The 15,204-nt window shown below is 46.2% G+C and overlaps 1 protein-coding gene across 7 annotated transcripts in view; it reads left to right on the forward strand.

Annotated features, from left to right (window-relative positions):
* The first annotated feature begins 7,719 nt into the window (after positions 1-7,719).
* Positions 7,720-15,204, forward strand: part of dapk2b (death-associated protein kinase 2b) — a 47,548-nt gene continuing 40,063 nt past the window's right edge. For all 7 annotated transcript variants that reach the window (XR_011675469.1, XR_011675470.1, XR_011675472.1 and 4 more), the window contains exons 1-2: positions 7,720-7,860; positions 9,839-9,967. Coding sequence is in view for 1 of the 7 variants with exons in the window: in XM_071405119.1 (XP_071261220.1) it covers positions 9,906-9,967 (62 nt within the window). In the remaining 6 variants the exon portion in view is untranslated. The remainder of the gene's footprint in view (positions 7,861-9,838; positions 9,968-15,204) is intronic.

Genomic DNA, 15,204 nt, shown 5'->3' on the forward strand with positions numbered 1-15,204 from the left:
ATGTGGTGGTGCTACTACTTCTGATAGCCATGTGGTGCTACTACTGCTCTGCTAGCCATGTGGTGGTGCTACTCCTGCTCTGCTAGCCATGTGGTGGTGCTACTACTGCTCTGCTAGCCATGTGGTGGTGGTACTACTGCGCTGCTAGCCATGTGGTGGTGCTACTACTGCTCTGCTAGCCATGTGGTGGTGCTACTACTGCTCTGCTAGCCATGTGGTGGTGCTACTACTGCTCTGCTAGCCATGTGGTGGTGCTACTACTGCTCTGCTAGCCATGTGGTGGTGGTACTACTGCTCTGCTAGCCATGTGGTGGTGCTACTCCTGCTCTGCTAGCCATGTGGTGGTGCTACTACTGCTCTGCTAGCCATGTGGTGGTGCTACTACTGCTCTGCTAGCCATGTGGTGGTGCTACTCTGCTCTGCTAGCCATGTGGTGGTGCTACTACTGCTCTGCTAGCCATGTGGTGGTGGTACTACTGCTCTGCTAGCCATGTGGTGGTGCTACTCCTGCTCTGCTAGCCATGTGGTGGTGCTACTACTGCTCTGCTAGCCATGTGGTGGTGCTACTACTGCTCTGCTAGCCATGTGGTGGTGCTACTGCTCTGCTAGCCATGTGGTGGTGCTACTGCTCTGCTAGCCATGTGGTGGTGCTACTACTGCTCTGCTAGCCATGTGGTGGTGCTACTACTACTCTGCTAGCCATGTGGTGGTGCTACTACTGCTCTGCTAGCCATGTGGTGGTGCTACTACTGCTCTGCTAGCCATGTGGTGGTGCTACTGCTCTGCTAGCCATGTGGTGGTGGTACTACTGCTCTGCTAGCCATGTGGTGGTGGTACTACTGCTCTGCTAGCCATGTGGTGGTGCTACTGCTCTGCTAGCCATGTGGTGGTGGTACTACTGCTCTGCTAGCCATGTGGTGGTGGTACTGCTCTGCTAGCCATGTGGTGGTGCTACTACTGCTCTGCTAGCCATGTGGTGGTGGTACTACTGCTCTGCTAGCCATGTGGTGGTGGTACTACTGCTCTGCTAGCCATGTGGTGGTGGTACTGCTCTGCTAGCCATGTGGTGGTGCTACTACTGCTCTGCTAGCCATGTGGTGGTGGTACTGCTCTGCTAGCCATGTGGTGGTGCTACTACTGCTCTGCTAGCCATGTGGTGCTACTACTGCTCTGCTAGCCATGTGGTGCTACTGCTCTGCTAGCCATGTGGTGCTGGTACTACTGCTCTGCTAGCCATGTGGTGCTACTGCTCTGCTAGCCATGTGGTGGTGGTACTGCTCTGCTAGCCATGTGGTGGTGCTACTGCTCTGCTAGCCATGTGGTGGTGCTACTACTGCTCTGCTAGCCATGTGGTGGTGCTACTACTGCTCTGCTAGCCATGTGGTGGTGCTACTACTGCTCTGCTAGCCATGTGGTGGTGCTACTCCTGCTCTGCTAGCCATGTGGTGGTGCTACTACTGCTCTGCTAGCCATGTGGTGGTGGTACTACTGCTCTGCTAGCCATGTGGTGGTGGTACTGCTCTGCTAGCCATGTGGTGGTGCTACTACTGCTCTGCTAGCCATGTGGTCCTACTACTGCTCTGCTAGCCATGTGGTGCTACTGCTCTGCTAGCCATGTGGTGGTGGTACTGCTCTGCTAGCCATGTGGTGGTGGTACTACTGCTCTGCTAGCCATGTGGTGCTACTGCTCTGCTAGCCATGTGGTGGTGGTACTGCTCTGCTAGCCATGTGGTGGTGCTACTGCTCTGCTAGCCATGTGGTGGTGGTACTACTGCTCTGCTAGCCATGTGGTGGTGGTACTACTGCGCTGCTAGCCATGTGGTGGTGGTACTACTGCTCTGCTAGCCATGTGGTGGTGGTGCTACTGCTCTGCTAGCCATGTGGTGGTGCTGCTACTGCTCTGCTAGCCATGTGGTGGTGCTACTACTGCTCTGCTAGCCATGTGGTGGTGGTACTACTGCTCTGCTAGCCATGTGGTGGTGGTACTGCTCTGCTAGCCATGTGGTGGTGCTACTACTGCTCTGCTAGCCATGTGGTCCTACTACTGCTCTGCTAGCCATGTGGTGCTACTGCTCTGCTAGCCATGTGGTGGTGGTACTGCTCTGCTAGCCATGTGGTGGTGGTACTACTGCTCTGCTAGCCATGTGGTGGTGGTACTGCTCTGCTAGCCATGTGGTGGTGCTACTGCTCTGCTAGCCATGTGGTGGTGGTACTACTGCTCTGCTAGCCATGTGGTGGTGGTACTACTGCTCTGCTAGCCATGTGGTGGTGGTACTACTGCTCTGCTAGCCATGTGGTGGTGGTACTACTGCTCTGCTAGCCATGTGGTGGTGCTACTGCTCTGCTAGCCATGTTGTGGTGCTACTGCTCTGCTAGCCATGTGGTGGTGCTACTACTGCTCTGCTAGCCATGTGGTGGTGGTACTACTGCTCTGCTAGCCATGTGGTACTACTGCTCTGCTAGCCATGTGGTGCTACTGCTCTGCTAGCCATGTGGTGGTAGTACTACTGCTCTGCTAGCCATGTGGTGGTGGTACTACTGCTCTGCTAGCCATGTGGTGGTGGTACTACTGCTCTGCTAGCCATGTGGTGGTGCTACTACTGCTCTGCTAGCCATGTGGTCCTACTACTGCTCTGCTAGCCATGTGGTGCTACTGCTCTGCTAGCCATGTGGTGGTGGTACTGCTCTGCTAGCCATGTGGTGGTGGTACTACTGCTCTGCTAGCCATGTGGTGCTACTGCTCTGCTAGCCATGTGGTGGTGGTACTGCTCTGCTAGCCATGTGGTGGTGCTACTGCTCTGCTAGCCATGTGGTGGTGGTACTGCTCTGCTAGCCATGTGGTGGTGGTACTGCTCTGCTAGCCATGTGGTGGTGCTACTGCTCTGCTAGCCATGTGGTGGTGGTACTGCTCTGCTAGCCATGTGGTGGTGGTACTGCTCTGCTAGCCATGTGGTGGTGCTACTGCTCTGCTAGCCATGTGGTGGTGCTACTACTGCTCTGCTAGCCATGTGGTGGTGGTACTGCTCTGCTAGCCATGTGGTGGTGCTACTACTGCTCTGCTAGCCATGTGGTGGTGCTACTACTGCTCTGCTAGCCATGTGGTGCTACTGCTCTGCTAGCCATGTGGTGGTGGTACTGCTCTGCTAGCCATGTGGTGGTGCTACTGCTCTGCTAGCCATGTGGTGGTGCTACTGCTCTGCTAGCCATGTGGTGGTGGTACTGCTCTGCTAGCCATGTGGTGGTGCTACTACTGCTCTGCTAGCCATGTGGTGGTGCTACTACTGCTCTGCTAGCCATGTGGTGGTGCTACTGCTCTGCTAGCCATGTGGTGGTGCTACTACTGCTCTGCTAGCCATGTGGTGGTGCTACTACTGCTCTGCTAGCCATGTGGTGGTGCTACTACTGCTCTGCTAGCCATGTGGTGGTGGTACTGCTCTGCTAGCCATGTGGTGGTGCTACTGCTCTGCTAGCCATGTGGTGGTGGTACTGCTCTGCTAGCCATGTGGTGGTGCTACTACTGCTCTGCTAGCCATGTGGTGCTACTGCTCTGCTAGCCATGTGGTGGTGGTACTGCTCTGCTAGCCATGTGGTGGTGCTACTACTGCTCTGCTAGCCATGTGGTGCTACTGCTCTAATAGCCAGGTGGTGGTGCTACTACTACTGCTTCGTAAACAACAGGTGTAGACTAAGAGAGAAATTATAACTTACAGGCCCTTCCCAAGAACCTCTCCCTCAATGTCACTAACACATTATTACTTACAGGCCCTTCCCAAGAACCTCCCCCTCAATGTCAGCAACACATTATTACTTACAGGCCCTTCCCAACAACCTCTCCCTCAATGTCAGCAACACAAAGGAGCTGATCGTGGACTGCAGGAAATGAAGGGCAGAGCACACCCCCATCCTGGAAGGCTCCAGCCTCTGCTGACCAGGTGGTACTACTATTGCTCTATCTGAAAGGAAACACTTTGAAGTTTGTGTAAATGTAATACAAAAAAACAAACGTGTTTATTTATTTATCATCTATTGAAATGCAAGAGAAAGGCCATCATATAATATTGCAGTTTAGGCGCAATTTAGATTTTGGCCACTAGATGACAGCAGTGTGTGCATGTGTGCAAAGTTTCAGGTTGAACCAGTGAAGCATGACAATACTGGACAATATTTTGTATCAAGTCTGTCCAATTGGTCAATTGATACATTTTCAAGTACATAACTATAGAGAACATGCAAAAATGATATGGTAATACACATTTTTAGTTAACACAGTCCCAAGAATGTCATACATTATGGATCATTAGCTTATACACTAACTTTCACACATCTAGATGGCATGTTGGGTGTGGAGCCAGAGGCAGCAGTGGGTTCAAACTGTAGAACCCATTTGCTACATTTTATCTCTGGGACCCCCAGGATGACAAATCAGAGCCAGATTACTGAATGTAAGTACATTATTTACCTTCAGAGGTGAATGTATCAAACCAGTTGCCGTGCTAAGTTTTTTGTTGTTGTGCACTCTCCTCAAACAATAGCATGGTATTCTTTCACTGTAATAGCTACTGTAAATTGGACAGTGCAGGTAGATTAACAATAATTTAAGCTTTCTGCCGATATAAGACATGTCTATGTCCTGGAAAGTTTGCTGTTACTTACAACGTCATGCTGATCACATTAGAGCATGTTAGCTCCACTGTCCCGGTATAGGGACACCGATCGCCTTCTGGTTAGCTCCACTGTCCCGGTATAGGAACACCGATCGCCTTCTGGTTAGCTCCACTGTCCCGGTATAGGGACACCGATCGCCTTCTGGTTAGCTCCACTGTCCCGGTATAGGAACACCGATCGCCTTCTGGTTAGCTCCACTGTCCCGGTATAGGGACACCGATCGCCTTCTGGTTAGCTCCACTATCCCGGTATAGGGACACCGATCGCCTTCTGGTTAGCTCCACTGTCCCGGTATAGGGACACCGATCGCCTTCTGGTTAGCTCCACTGTCCCGGTATAGGGACACCGATCGCCTTCTGGGAGGCCGTCATCGTATAAAGGAACTTGTTCTTAACTGACTCGCCTAGTTATATAGAAAAATACCAGGTAATAACATGACTATATACAGGAAGTACCAGGTAATAATAACATGGCTATATACAGGGAGTACCAGGTAATAACATGGTTATATACAGGGAGTACCAGGTAATAACATGGCTATGTACAGGGAGTACCAGGTAATAACATGGCTATATACAGGAAGTACCAGGTAATAACAAGGCTATATACAGGAAGTACCAGGTAATAACAAGGCTATATACAGGGAGTACCAGTTAATAACATGGCTATATACAGGAAGTACCAGCTAATAACATGGCTATATACAGGAAGTACCAGGTAATAACATGGCTATATACAGGGAGTACCAAGTAATAACATGGCTATATACAGGGAGTTCCAGCTAATAACATGGCTATATACAGGGAGTACCAGGTAATAACATGGCTATATACAGGGAGTACCAGGTAATAACATGGCTATATACAGGAAGTACCAGCTAATAAATGGCTATATACAGGGAGTACCAGGTAATAACATGGCTATATACAGGAAGTACCAGCTAATAACATGGCTATATACAGGAAGTACCAGGTAATAACAAGGCTATATACAGGGAGTACCAGTTAATAACATGGCTATATACAGGGAGTACCAGGTAATAACATGGCTATATACAGGGAGTACCAAGTAATAACATGGCTATATACAGGGAGTTCCAGCTAATAACATGACTATATACAGGGAGTACCAGGTAATAACATGGCTATATACAGGGAGTACCAGGTAATAACATGGCTATATACAGGAAGTACCAGCTAATAACATGGCTATATACAGGAAGTACCAGGTAATAACATGGCTATATACAGGGAGTACCAAGTAATAACATGGCTATATACAGGGAGTTCCAGCTAATAACATGGCTATATACAGGGAGTACCAGGTAATAACATGGCTATATACAGGGAGTACCAGGTAATAACATGGCTATATACAGGAAGTACCAGCTAATAAATGGCTATATACAGGGAGTACCAGGTAATAACATGGCTATATACAGGAAGTACCAGCTAATAACATGGCTATATACAGGAAGTACCAGGTAATAACAAGGCTATATACAGGGAGTACCAGTTAATAACATGGCTATAGGGAGTACCAGGTAATAACATGGCTATATACAGGGAGTACCAAGTAATAACATGGCTATATACAGGGAGTTCCAGCTAATAACATGACTATATACAGGGAGTACCAGGTAATAACATGGCTATATACAGGGAGTACCAGGTAATAACATGGCTATATACAGGAAGTACCAGGTAATAACATGGCTATATACAGGAAGTACCAGCTAATAAATGGCTATATACAGGGAGTACCAGGTAATAACATGGCTATATACAGGAAGTACCAGCTAATAAATGGCTATATACAGGAAGTACCAGCTAATAAATGGCTATATACAGGGAGTACCAGGTAATAACATGGCTATATACAGGAAGTACCAGCTAATAACATGGCTATATACAGGGAGTACCAGGTAATAACATGGCTATATACAGGAAGTACCAGCTAATAAATGGCTATATACAGGAAGTACCAGCTAATAACATGGCTATATACAGGGAGTACCAGGTAATAACATGGCTATATACAGGGAGTACCAGGTAATAACATGGCTATATACAGGAAGTACCAGTTAATAACATGGCTATATACAGGAAGTACCAGCTAATAACATGGCTATATACAGGGAGTACCAGGTAATACCATGGCTATATACAGGGAGTACCAGGTAATAACAAGGCTATATACAGGAAGTACCAGCTAATAACATGGCTATATACAGGGAGTACCAGGTAATAACATGGCTATATACAGGGAGTACCAGGTAATAACATGGCTATATACAGGAAGTACCAGCTAATAACATGGCTATATACAGGGAGTAACAGGTAATAACATGGCTATATACAGGGAGTACCAGGTAATAACATGGCTATATACAGGGAGTACCAGGTAATAACAAGGCTATATACAGGAAGTACCAGCTAATAACATGGCTATATACAGGGAGTACCAGGTAATAACATGGCTATATACAGGGAGTACCAGGTAATAACATGGCTATATACAGGAAGTACCAGCTAATAACATGGCTATATACAGGAAGTACCAGTACTGAGTATAGCCATGTTACTTTAACTCATTATTGTTATTCACTGTATATTTAATCTTCATATCACTGTTTAATGTATTTTGATGTTAACTCCGCGTTGTTGGAAAAGGACCCGTAAGTAAGAATCTTCTTGTCAGTCTTCTTCTGTTGTTTACAAAAGCATGTGCCAAATAAAATTTGATTTAGATTTGCTATGTCCACATTCTCTAGCCAGCTGGGTTCACTCAGACGTTGCCTGTGTTGGAACATTGTGTGTCTGTAGTAACAGGAAAAGCATATGAATGTATATCCTACATCAACACTAATGATCTTTTGAGAAACCACAAAAGTTTTATCTAAAAAAAAAGATAGAAGAACATTTCAAGACATTCTGATTATCACTCTCTTTTTCTCAAACACCACATCCTGTGGGCTTCCTTAATGTCCCAGTGCTGTTTCGTGTGTAGCCAACAGATGGCATCCTTTTCAGACTTATACATGTGTGTTCTGCTCCGAGCTACAGACCGGTCTGTGTCTGTGCTCGGAGGGGACAGTCACAACACACTGAAAACACTGCAGTCAAGAGTCACAGACAGGAGTAGCATGACTTACTACAGCAATAAGACCAGCTATTTACTTTGATATCATATAAGGTAAGAACATCGAGTACTTTGTTATAGCTTACCTAGTGTAGTTGTTACATAGTTCTGACAGGGAAACTTCAAGCTGTACTGTTGTTACAGCCCTTATTGATACATGGGTGGAGAACATTTGTTCAACTCTTAAAGGCAACTTGAAAATCATTCATTATTCTTTCAAACGTCATGATTATAGTTTGACACGTTCAATCTTCCGTAATTTCTGTAAAACTACTTTTTTTGCTTTTGAATATCCAGGTTTGATCCTTGTTAATGCTGTTAATTTGGCATTCAAATTCAGGCTTTGTGTTGTAATTTGCCTGATACTGAAGCCCTGTTATACCAACAGTGGCATTTCGATTCAGGCTTAGTATTGCTAGGCTCCTTGACTAAAATGTTGTGAAAGAAAGGCAGACTGGGACACTATTCCTTATGTAGTGCACTACTTTTGACCAGGACCCATAGAGAGACCCATAGAGACCCATAGGGAGACCCATAGAGAGACCCATAGGGAGACCCATAGGGAGACCCATAGGGAGACCCATAGGGAGACCCATAGAGAGACCCATAGAGAGACCCATAGAGAGACCCATAGGGAGACCCATAGAGAGACCCATAGAGAGACCCATAGAGAGACCCATAGAGAGACCCATAGGGAGACCCATAGGGAGACCCATAGAGAGACCCATAGAGAGACCCATAGGGAGACCCATAGAGAGACCCATAGAGAGACCCATAGGGAGACCCATAGAGAGACCCATAGGGAGACCCATAGAGAGACCCATAGAGAGACCCATAGAGAGACCCATAGGGAGACCCATAGAGAGACCCATAGGGAGACCCATAGAGAGACCCATAGAGAGACCCATAGAGAGACCCATAGGGAGACCCATAGGGAGACCCATAGGGAGACCCATAGAGAGACCCATAGAGAGACCCATAGAGAGACCCATAGAGAGACCCACAGAGAGACCCACAGAGAGACCCACAGAGAGACCCACAGAGAGACCCACAGAGAGACCCACAGAGAGACCCACAGAGAGACCCACAGAGAGACCCACAGAGAGACCCACAGAGAGACCCACAGAGAGACCCACAGGGAGACCACAGGGAGACCCACAGGGAGACCCATAGAGAGACCCATAGGGAGACCCATAGGGAGACCCATAGGGAGACCCATAGGGAGACCCATAGGGAGACCCATAGAGAGACCCATAGAGAGACCCATAGGGAGACCCATAGGGAGACCCTAGAGAGACCCATAGGGAGACCCATAGGGAGACCCATAGGGAGACCCATAGGGAGACCCATAGAGAGACCCATAGGGAGACCCATAGGGAGACCCATAGGGAGACCCATAGGGAGACCCATAGGGAGGCCCATAGGGAGACCCATAGGGAGACCCATAGGGAGACCCATAGGGAGACCCATAGGGAGACCCATAGAGAGACCCATAGAGAGACCCATAGAGAGACCCATAGGGAGACCCATAGAGAGACCCACAGAGAGACCCACAGGGAGACCCATAGAGAGACCCATAGGGAGACCCATAGGGAGACCCTAGAGAGACCCATAGGGAGACCCATAGGGAGACCCATAGGGAGACCCATAGGGAGGCCCATAGGGAGGCCCATAGGGAGACCCATAGGGAGACCCATAGGGAGACCCATAGGGAGACCCATAGGGAGACCCATAGAGAGACCCATAGAGAGACCCATAGAGAGACCCATAGGGAGACCCATAGAGAGACCCACAGAGAGACCCACAGGGAGACCCATCATGCCCATTGGCCTGTAGTGTGATCATTTCCTGGCTCTGCCTCAGAAGGATCCTATCCTGGCTTATGGAACACATGGAGTCGCACTTCCTTTTCGTTTGAGCTGGAATGTAGTGCAGCAAGCTGGGACATGTGGGTAGAGATGTCAGTCCTCATCTCACAATCGCTCGTCAGTGCGTTGCTGCGCTGCTCTCATTCTCTCGTTGTGTCACTCAGACTGAAGACAGAGTTACGTGTTTATCGTTTACGAGGACGTATCCACCCTCAATGAGGACATTTGGGCATGGCTGTTTTCAAGCAACAGAAAGTAGAGGACTTCTATGAGATTGGTGAAGAGCTGGGGAGGTGAGTGTGTTACTGTTTCTCCTGAACTGTTATTACTGTTTTATGAGCTCTTATAGGCCTGTTATGTAGCTCTATGCTCTGTGTTGTGTATGTAGATTATAATGTATTATAGGCTGTATGTCATTATTATGAGCTGTTATATACATCTTATTTAGCTCTAAGATCAGTGTTTGTGTATTTAGTCTTTATTAGGACTCCTTCTTAGTGTTAATCCCAGTCCCACATGTTGACTGGCCAGCCTGATCCTGGGGTGTGCTGTAAACGAGGACTGCAGAGAAATGCAAACAGCTGGCTTGTTGATGTGTATAGGACAGGAGCTAGTTACAGTTTACAGCAAGAGTTTAATATAGGATATGATACTGTAATGTAGATCAACGAAGGACAGGATAATGGAGTTAAAGTAGGATAGGATACTGTAATGTAGATCAACGAAGGACAGGATTATGGCGTTAAATGTAGGATAGGATACTGTAATGGAGATAAAGTAGGACAGGATAATGGAGATAAACATACTATATGATAATGGAGATAGCCATAGGACAGGATAATGGAGTTAAAGTAGGATGGGATACTGTAATGGAGATAAACGAAGGACAGGATATTGGTGTTAAATGTAGGATAGGATACTGTAATGGAGATAAAGTAGGACAGGATAATGGAGATAAACATACTATATGATAATGGAGATAGCCATAGGACAGGATAATGGAGTTAAAGTAGGATAGGATACTGTAATGGAGATAAACGAAGGACAGGATATTGGTGTTAAATGTAGGATAGGATACTGTAATGGAGATAAAGTAGGACAGGATAATGGAGATAAACATACTATATGATAATGGAGATAGCCATAGGACAGGATAATGGAGTTAAAGTAGGATAGGATACTGTAATGGAGATAAAGTAGGACAGGATAATGGAGATAAACATACTATATGATAATGGAGATAGCCATAGGACAGGATAATGGAGTTAAAGTAGGATAGGATACTGTAATGGAGATAAACGAAGGACAGGATAATGGAGATAAACATACTATATGATAATGGAGATAGCCATAGGACAGGATAATGGAGTTAAAGTAGGATAGGATACTGTAATGGAGATAAACGAAGGACAGGATATTGGTGTTAAATGTAGGATAGGATACTGTAATGGAGATAAAGTAGGACAGGATAATGGAGATAAAGTAGGACAGGATAATGGAGATAAACATACTATATGATAATGGAGTTAAAGTAGGATAGGATACTGTAGTGAGATACACATAGGACAGGATAATGGAGATAAACGTAGGACATGATAATGGAGATAACCATAGGACAGGATAATGGAGATATCCATAGGGCAGGATAATGGAGTAAATATAGGATATGATACTGTAATGGAGATACACATAGGACAGGATAATGGAGATAAACGTAGGACATGATAATGGAGATAACCATAGGACAGGATAATGGAGATAAACATACTATACAATAATGGAGATAACTGTATGACAGGATAATGGAGATAAACATAATATATGATAATGGAACATAATAATTAAGGTGATTTCCCAAACTGTTTATTACCACGTTATTCAACTTCCTGTCTATTTTCAGCCAATGTGGAAATGAACCTGTAGAAAGCCAGTCTCTGGTTCAAAACAGTCCCCTCAACGGGCCCTATAGACTATCCTCCCAGTAAGGAACTGCTGTTGTAGAGTACATCGAGGGGAAATCCTTCTAAGGAAGTATACAATAATTCAAAAGAGGTTAGGAATGTGTTCAGCAGGAAGTTCATTAAGTCACGTGTGGGACGGACGGACAGTATTGGAGGGTTCCATGAGAAGGTAGCCAACAGCACTTCTAAAACAGCCAACAGGACTTGAAATATGATCTGTGGTCTACCACACTATAGTAACTTCCTGTTCTGGTATTTTCTGTGACCTGCTAGGATTTGACTTTGTTCTCTTTAACACTGGGTTCAGTTCAGATGGCTCTTGCACTCTATTTGAACGCTGGTTATTGGAACATTCAGCTGTTACTGGGGAGATGGCTTTATTGTGTTCAATAGGGACTGGTTAGGACACACAAGACTTCACGAGTGGTTAGATTTGCATGTGTATGTGTTGAACCCTAGACACAAGGACAGCAACAAGACTGGGTTGGGAAGCCTCAGACAACTGAAATGAAAGAGGAAGAACTGTGTGTGTGTGTGGTGTGTGTGTGTGTGTGGTGTGTGTGTGTGTGTGTGTGTGTGTGTGTGTGTGTCACGGAAGTGTGTGTGAGTTTCCTCAACACCTCAGCAGCTGCTGTGTCAGTCATTCGAGAGAGAGAGAGGAGGAGAGAGAGGGAGGAGAGAGAGAGAGGGAGGAAAGAGAGAGAGAGGGAGGAAAGAGAGAGAGGGGGAGAGGGGGGAAAGAGAGAGAGGAGAGAGGGAGACGGTCAGAGAGAGAGATCATAGGGTGGAGAGATTAGAGAGAAAGAAAGATAGAGAGAGAGACCGATCAGACGGAGACAGATCACTTGCTTTGGCGATGTTAACATATGTTTCCCATGCCAATAAAGCCCTTGACTTGAATTGAGAGAATAGTTCCAACTTGAGCAGCAGCTGCTGAAAAAAATGAGCTCCTACAAATATTGAAATGAACATGGTTTTTAGAGTGAAGTACATTGGAAAAAAACAAAAGAAAACTGAAAGACTGAATGTGAGACAAAACAAGCAACAAATGAAGAAGATCGGCCTATAAGATTGTGCAGTTAGTTTAGCTAGCTAGATTGTTAAGCAGTTGCTAGAGACTCTCCTAAAAGAAGATAGCTAGCTAACCAAACACCAGCTAGTTAACAACACAATAGAAAGACAACGGACATCAAAGTAAAGCAGTTCTCTAAAGACTCTAATACAAGAAACAACGCTGTTTTGTAAAAGATTCTATTCTATTCTATTCTATGCTTCTATTGCAACATTGAAGCCAACATCCCTTGAGTTGCTATGGAAATTGTTTACCCACCAGACATCCAGACGGAGAAAGCTAAGAAAAGTTTCATAGGTTTGTTGATGGGACAGAACCATGAATGCCCATTTTGCAGATCTTACCAGTTACAAAAACAAGAGCACATTTCATATTTAATACCAAACGAGGGCACATATGAAAAAGGGTTATTTGCAACCATTTCCCTTTCTCAAAGAGAGAGAGGCATCAGCCAAGGATGTCAAATCAGCTAATTTTGAAGAAGCTGACCAGAGCAACATGAATCAAACAGTCAACTTCTACTACTCCGAGGTCGAACACGGTCCTTCAGAGAAGTACACCAGATGATGCAGTCCACACCATGTGTCATTCAGATCATCAGCCTACATGTGCTGAGCTAACCTCTGGCAAAACACACCTAGAACCATCAGAGATTGGAGAGGTGCGCCAACTACTGTATATAATATGCAGACTACTGGATGAGACAGACCCTTTAATTCACACAACATATAAGACAAACACTAAATACCTTTTTGAATCCACATATTACATTTACAGAAAAAGGATCCCAACATTTCAAAGATCGCTGTCTGCATGGCACTCAAGGGTACAGAAAGCACCTCCTTCCTTAAACAGCTAGGCTGTCCACTACAGCTGAAACAGAGCAGTACCTAGCCAACTGCTTTGCCCTAGTCTCACTACAGCTGAAACAGAGCAGTACCTAGCCAACTGCTTTGCCCTAGTCCCACGACAGCTGAAACAGAGCTGTACCTAGCCAACTGCTTTGCCCTAGTCTCACTACAGATGAAACAGAGCAGTACCTAGCCAACTGCTTTGCCCTAGTCTCACTACAGATGAAACAGAGCAGTACCTAGCCAACTGCTTTGCCCTAGTCCCACGACAGCTGAAACAGAGCAGTACCTAGCCAACTGCTTTGCCCTAGTCCCACGACAGATAAAACAGAGCAGTACCTAGCCAACTGCTTTGCCCTAGTCCCACGACAGCTGAAACAGAGCAGTACCTAGCCAACTGCTTTGCCCTAGTCCCACGACAGATAAAACAGAGCAGTACCTAGCCAACTGCTTTGTCCTAGTCCCACGACAGATAAAACAGAGCAGTACCTAGTCAACTGCTTTGCCCTAGTCTCACTACAGATGAAACAGAGCAGTACCTAGCCAACTGCTTTGCCCTAGTCTCACTACAGCTGAAACAGAGCAGTACCTAGCCAACTGCTTTGCCCTAGTCCCACGACAGCTGAAACAGAGCAGTACCTAGCCAACTGCTTTGCCCTAGTCTCACTACAGATGAAACAGAGCAGTACCTAGCCAACTGCTTTGCCCTAGTCTCACTACAGATGAAACAGAGCAGTACCTAGCCAACTGCTTTGCCCTAGTCCCACGACAGCTGAAACAGAGCAGTACCTAGCCAACTGCTTTGCCCTAGTCCCACGACAGATAAAACAGAGCAGTACCTAGCCAACTGCTTTGCCCTAGTCCCACGACAGATAAAACAGAGCAGTACCTAGCCAACTGCTTTGCCCTAGTCCCACGACAGCTGAAACAGAGCAGTACCTAGCCAACTGCTTTGCCCTAGTCCCACGACAGATAAAACAGAGCAGTACCTAGCCAACTGCTTTGCCCTAGTCCCACGACAGATGAAACAGAGCAGTACCTAGTCAACTGCTTTGCCCTAGTCCCACGACAGCTGAAACAGAGCAGTACCTAGCCAACTGCTTTGCCCTAGTTTCTGTCAGGCTACACTACAAGCCTGTGTACGTGGTCGAGACTACCGAATAACGGCGCCACCAGCTTACACCCGTGGATGTCCAAGCGTGCCACGACGGGCTGGTACTTAAGCAGCTTCCAGGGAAAGGCCTGCTCCATGTAGCCGTCCAATGAGCACCTCCCCCTGGCCTCCCCCCATCAACAACAATATCTTGTGTATTTGACTCACAGAATAACACATCATCATCAACATCACACCAGCTTCCCCTTACACAACAATGTGCATGTGTGCTGTTGTTGGTGAATTCAAAGGGCTTTATTGGCAATGGGAACATATGTTATGGCTCTCTCTTTATACCAATCTAAATGTAAAGGGCTTTATTGGCATTGGGAACATATGTTATGGCTCTCTCTTTATACCAATCTAAATGTAAAGGGCTTTATTGGCAATGGGAACATATGTTATGGCTCTCTCTTTATACCAATCTAAATGTAAAGGGCTTTATTGGCAATGGGAACATATGTTATCGCTCTCTCTTTATACCAATCTAAAT

The sequence above is a fragment of the Salvelinus alpinus genome, chromosome 6, assembly GCF_045679555.1.
Source record: "Salvelinus alpinus chromosome 6, SLU_Salpinus.1, whole genome shotgun sequence".
Lineage (NCBI taxonomy): Eukaryota > Metazoa > Chordata > Actinopteri > Salmoniformes > Salmonidae > Salvelinus > Salvelinus alpinus.